At 38.7% G+C, this 6,562-nt stretch overlaps 1 protein-coding gene across 4 annotated transcripts in view; it reads left to right on the top strand.

Moving 5' to 3' along the window:
- The first annotated feature begins 297 nt into the window (after positions 1-297).
- gabrg2 (gamma-aminobutyric acid type A receptor subunit gamma2) overlaps positions 298-6,562 on the top strand; it is a 51,019-nt gene continuing 44,754 nt past the window's right edge. For 2 of the 4 annotated variants that reach the window (XM_034889895.1, XM_034889894.1), the window contains exon 1: positions 298-802. In XM_034889895.1, coding sequence (XP_034745786.1) covers positions 687-802 — 116 coding nt within the window. In that variant the 5' untranslated portion in view covers positions 298-686. The remainder of the gene's footprint in view (positions 803-6,562) is intronic. The other 2 variants (XM_034889893.1, XM_034889892.1) reach the window with 1 other exon arrangement.

Below are 6,562 nucleotides of genomic sequence, written 5' to 3'. Positions count from 1 at the left end.
GATTAATTTGTGTTAACTGCTGCATCACTTGATTTGGCAACAATTGCCAAATAGGGCAAGTTTTACACTCACAACAGCATCCAATACTAACATCGTCACTATCTTTTATCATTTTGTATCATATTAAAAATAGATGTCTTAACAGTCATCACGTGACATACACCAATTGTGTGCTAGCAGTAAATAATAAAACCACTTTTTTCCTGCAGCACTAAGCTAAGGCTTTTTCCTATGCTTTTTCCACGATTCAGTGCAGCTCTGCTTCCGCTTGGTGAAACCACGCATGTGTTGATCCGTGCTGCAGCAACGTGCATCAGTTCCTCTCTGACCCCAGTGCTAATCTGCATTCAGACTGAGACTGCACAGTTTTTTTTCAGCTGCTCGATATTAGAGTAGCATATTCCGGGGGGCTTCGCCGTCTGTGGCAGTTTTTAAGGCCCTGCTAGGCTGACGATTCGGCAACAGACACGCAAAAAAATAATATTATATATAAATAAATAAAAACAAGCGACGCGAAATCAAGCTTTCGACTCGCATCGATTTTGTTTTGGATGATTTCCCTCCATCGCACGTCCGCCCCGGGTCTAGATTTGCAGACCCGCTACTGCTAACGTGCGTAATGTATGGTAGAGAGAAAACACAGTAAATAGACGGAGACGTCCATCTGCAATAAAGAGGGAACGAAGATGGTGATGATGGCTTCACCAAATTTAGCCTTCAAATGCTCGACAGCAATGGCGAAGCCTTCCCTCTCCCTGAAGCTGTTTCTCTGGGTGTTTATTCTCGTTAATCTCCCTTCAAGGTAAGATATTAATGCGTGATTGGTCCTCTCTAAAATATAATTCTATGTCGGCTTTGTCGGGTAGCATGTGTCTTAATCCAATAACACATAATGTTGCGGTGCCTCCCATAAATGCCAACATAACTCTGCTTTTAGTGGGATCCTGGACGATTTGTGCAATCTAGTTGTATTAGAAAACCAAGTCATGTAGTGTATGTTTAACACGTTTAATTGCGGTTTGACATGGAAGTGTGATTTTTTTTTTTTAAATAGCCATAGCGACATAGGCATCGCATTAGTATAAGATTTCGTGCATCATGTTGTATTTTCTGGACAGCGACTAACCGCTTCAGACTGTCTTAAACATCCAGCTGTGAAAATAAAATGATTTAATACCGGGCATTTTTGCAGATTGCATGTCTATGAAGATCCCAGCCTATCTCACACAATCTGTCCAACGTTAGAATAAGCATAGTGGCAGGCTATTTAGCTTGAAGCTATCTGCTAAGCTGTCTTTAAGGATCAAGTCTATTTCTTCTAAGAGCCAAAGCCTTATTAAACGCAGGTGTCGAATGCGGCCAAACTCGAATAGCTTTATGGAAACCTTCGCTTGTTATACAGGTAACATGAGTCTGAATGTGGGGAACGTTACATACCACGTATTTGGAATAAAAAAGCATTTCAAAATGGCAGACAATCACACAGATAATACAAGTGTAAAGGCACAATAAGGACAAGGATAGCACATATGGACTCATCCTTGTCTTGCACACACACAGGCAAAGGACTGCCATTTCAGCTTCAACTGAGGTGCAGATTTGAGTTTGTTGAGAGAAGATGTTTGGCTTTCTCTGTCAAGGCATTCTCGTGTACTAAGTCAAGAGGAAGGATGGCAAGGCTTCTCGCTTTGCTTTTGTCTTGTGCTGCTGGAGGGTGAAAAATGGAGGCAGATAAATCAGTTGACGTTCAATCACCGTCACGCTGATCGCAACCTCAGGGCTCCCTGCCCAGCCTTCATTGTCAGGCCTGTGTGTCTCTAATTGTATGCACAAGTAGTGTTCACAGAATGCTTGAGTAAACACTGCACCTTTCCCCACTGAATAAATTCCAGAATTTAGATTAATGGACAAGTTATGGATTGTATAGGTTGTGCATGAGTGGTTAAAACCTTATGAACGGAGATGTGACATTTGGGTGCTTCTAAAATCCTCGTTACAAGGCCACATGTGAGCTCTTTATGTTAATAGCTCTACATGTATTAGACTTATCTGTGGCTCAACCCTTGTTATCCCTCAATGACAAGGAGAAGGGTTTTCTTTTCAAATAGTTTATATACAAGTGTATTATGTAACAATTAGAAGATTGCTTTTGCTCGGTAAAATGCAGTGGACGTCATTTGTGATTCATGTATGAGACCTCTTACATAAGAAATCTCTCAAGGCCTTTGGCATGCTTTCAGTAATCTACGCTACTTTGTGACTCATTGGCAGTTACTATGTGTAGTGATTGTTTTATCCACCATACATTAAACCCAGTGCACAGTCAGTCCTTAAGTAGAAGAAGAAGACATTCTGTTACACATGTTATGGTATATATAGTTCCATCTGTTAATAATTAAGACTTTAGATGTAGGCCCAAAATCCACTAGGAGAGTTCGTAAACCATGGTATTATGGCCAAAACAGGAGGTAGTGATATGAGAGTGAGGAAGTGCTGTGCTCAAGTTTTATATTATGCCAATTGCTGTTTACTGTACAGCAAACTCGCTTCAAGCATTTACGGTGGCAGATTAAATTAATTATATTGTCACAAAATTGGGACCCACAACAATTACTAGTTTTAGTTTTGGATTGCATCCTAGTTGTGGCTTACAAGAAACATCCCACAGCAACCTAACAAAAAGTCCTCTTGCTAAACAAGTAACAGATCATTTGCAAACAACATATACACCCGCACAGTCAACAGCCATTGGCATGATTGCAGATATAACAAAAGGTTTTCTGGCTAAAAGCATCTTGCTAGCAACAACATGCTATGGCCAAAATATATGAACATATATATGTACATAACAATAATTGCAAGTGATAAAAACTAAAATAGATTAGAATTATTTTTGAGCTGCTATAAGTTTGCAAGTCGTGGAAAAAACGTCAGAAGAGAACAAATTCGATTGCAGTTTTATGAATTCAATCCTGAGTCCAACATGCCGTTTATTGCATTCCAGGTATACTTCTTTATTAGTAAGTGCAGTTCCTTCCATCCATTGAAATGGGAAACATACAGTGTATTGGACTCAATCAAACCCTCAATTACTCTATACCTCTTGTCATCACTTGGAAAAAGGCTGGGATGTACAATTTTGACAAACTGTCAATCTGTCATGTATACAGTAATGACTATCATATGTATTCATGTCTTAGAACTCCTAAAATGTTTATGATAGCACACAGATGTCAATCTTCTTTTTTCCTATCTTGATTTAAGACAGTTTGACAGGACAGTAGAAGATGACAGTCACAGCAGTTCTGGGATAGAGTTGTGTACTTTAATCAGATCAGTAAGCACCACAAGAAACCTGAGGTAGGGGCATGAATTGGTATTGGTACATAACATACCTTGTCATTTTTCATGGCTTTAACTAGGCCTGTCTTTATAGTAGGAGATGGATAAATATAGAGCTACTACCCTTAGTCCAAAAGGGTTTGTTCATTTCATTTTTAAGGATCTAGGTACACAGTGGGGCTGAACGATATTGTGTTTTAGCATCGACATCGCAGGGCGTTGCGATGCTGACACTAATCCTTTTTTGCTGCTTGATAGAAACGTAAACTTTCACCGTTCTCCTTTTACCGTCCGACCCTTCCCATTTAAGACAGGTTGCCATGTGGACAGCGTGTGTATGTGATGTTAGTCTGATGGGGTTTATTGTTATGGGAAGTGAGGCTTTCCTTGTGTAGACAAGTAGCGTAGGCAGCAGCCGCCGCTGATGCAGTAATACACATAGTTTCAATGGGTAGTCAGTGAAGTTACAGTAGGCAGTGTATTATGTTCACTGCAATCACCTGATTATTGCAACATAATAATAATGTCTCCCAAACATTTTCCCCTGCAGAAAGCTGCTACCAGCTAGGCTAAAGCTAATATAGTTGGCGTAACACTAATCTGCTACAGAAGCCTGGATCGATAGTATCATATGAATACTATGGTGTCATGCTAGTCAACCAGCGTATTTCTACCTAGTTTTCCTCTCCAAAACCAGTTCAGAAGAGTAGTCACAGCGCTTACTTGCTTTGGTGTTTGTAAAGCATCAAAGTTTAACAAAGAATGCTTCACATTAGAAAAGATCCTTTTTCATTTTTATCTTCTATAGATGCACTCCCCTACAAAATCACCAAAGTAGTCAAGAATGATTTATTATTTCCAAATAGAGCTATTTATGTCATCTTTCAAAAATGACTTTTTCTTTTTACATATCGCAATATTTATTGCAGGGAAAAAAATATCCCAACGTTGTTTTTGCCCAATATCGTGCAGTACAAAGCAGGTAAATGAGGACACTAGAATAAAGAGGGGATACTTTTAAAACTAGTCCACTGATGTTTTGTTTCCCTCTATGATAATATGTAGGGCCAGCTTTTAGGTTATTTCTAAACACTCAATGTTGCATTAAATGTAGACTCACTGCAATATTGCTGTTCATATAAAACTTGATAAAAGGTAAATGCACTGCCATTTAAATGCAAGTTCACCCCACCCCAAATTGGACCTTGCTATCAATTAAAGATTGACAAGCTCTTTAATCCAACAACATCTGGCAGCATCGTAATTACTTATTTATATGTTAGGTTGTTGCTGCTGCAGTTATTACTGATTTGTTCACATTATCTATAAGTCAGACCTCACATTTAAATATACCAAGATATTAATGATGGGCCCTTTCATTCAATACACAACATTGGCAACATTACAAATTGGCCTAACCTGCCTTATTGTACTTGTTCGCTAACAAATCAACCTTGTATGCCAATATCAGCTAATCACTGTGATCTGGTGCACATTAAACTGAGTGGTGCCTGTTAATGCACTGGTTCTCACTACCAGAGGTCAGTTAAGTAGAGCAGGCTGACACAGTCCAGGTAATTAGTTGTTAACAGTCCTGCATGTGAGTACCACAACTGCCCAGTGTAAATTGGTGGCCTGGTTGATTAAGCAGAAACACAATACTAATCCACAAATTACTACAGTTTGTTAATTAAAAAAAAAAAGTCACAAATGTATTGTGTTATTTTGTTTTCGTTAACAGAATTTGTGAGAGGGTTGTAGCAACAATGTGATGCAAGAGTGGTTTGTTGTGTTGTTGCCATAGGTGCAGGACCAATTTCATGTTGGTTGATGATAAGCATGAGGAATCGGTAGACTTGTTGCTTCATTAGCTACAATTTAAACATGCAAAGATGATTATTCAAGGGAACTTGATGTAGATGCTAATGGAAGGCACATAGCTGTTTTCATAGCTGGTGTTGCTATAATTACCCTAGACTATCTCATGAATGTGTAAAACTGCAGATGATGGGCAGTTTTCTGCTGCTGTACATGACACCTGAGATTCGATTTTAATGGAGATCTGTTTAACGGTAGAGAGAATCTCTTGGCATCTCACGATTTTTATACCGATTATATCATGTGTATATGACACATGTATTAACATATACACACACACACAAAACTTTTGTTTTTCCTTTTGGCCATTTTTTGTTGTCCATTTTCCAATCCTCTTTCAGTCCTTCTGCTTTCTGATTTGTTCCTGTCTGGAGTAACAGTAACTTTTAAATCAACACATTATAAAAAATTAATAACAATACTAATAACATTTATAGTATTGTTTTAATAATCGATTATTAACTTATCAGAATCGAGCATTGAGTTGTTTAATATGTTGCATCCAAGAATCGATTACCTTTCCCACCCCTAAGAGGCAGGCTTCGACAGCTGCATATAGAGCAGAAATGAGTGTGTATTGATGATGGTGATAAATATGAAGGTGTAGAATATTTTAATATATCAGATTGTCCTTGATGATAACACTCAATTCCAGTAGTGTCCATCCTTACATACACTGCCTCAGACATACATATTCATGATTAACAAACACACACACTGGCACAAACCTCTCTGTGGATCTTCAGGTACTGAATTAGTAGGCACAACCTCAGATCTGCCTGCAGTGAACACATGGCTCATCCTTTGATCTACTTGTCTTTGCAGCATTTCCATATACACAGAGATACTCTGCAAGATGAATACAGATGATGAAAATGCAGCAAGTTTCAAGTTCTTACACCCTTCACTGCCAGGCTTATCTATCTATCTATCCATCCATCCATCCATCCATCTGTGCCAGAGACAGATATTCCCTGAATATATTGTTTTGAAATATCCAGTAAGGCATATCTAAAATGGTCAACCTGCGTAAAACTATTACGATTTAATGTTTTAGGCATTAGTGTTGTGGTGGAGATGGATGACACTTAATGGCACTTTATGCAGTCTAAGGAAGAGTGCTGGTCAAAACATTATTTCAGCCTCAGTACATGAGAAAGCTATCAGGGCCTCTATCCTTGTGCTTTGCCATGGAAACGGTGTATTTTTCCCCCTTACCATTACTGATTCTTTATTATTATTACTATTTTTCTCTCATTGCTCTAAAGCTTGGCTGAAAGCTCTCAACTGTTTTACTGTTGCTCTTCTTTGCTGGTGGCCGATTTTCCACACTCTTCTTTCT

This window comes from Etheostoma cragini, chromosome 13 (genome assembly GCF_013103735.1).
Source record: "Etheostoma cragini isolate CJK2018 chromosome 13, CSU_Ecrag_1.0, whole genome shotgun sequence".
Taxonomy (NCBI): domain Eukaryota; kingdom Metazoa; phylum Chordata; class Actinopteri; order Perciformes; family Percidae; genus Etheostoma; species Etheostoma cragini.
Note: the sequence above shows the minus strand (reverse complement) of the source record. Positions and strands in the feature narration are given on the sequence as shown.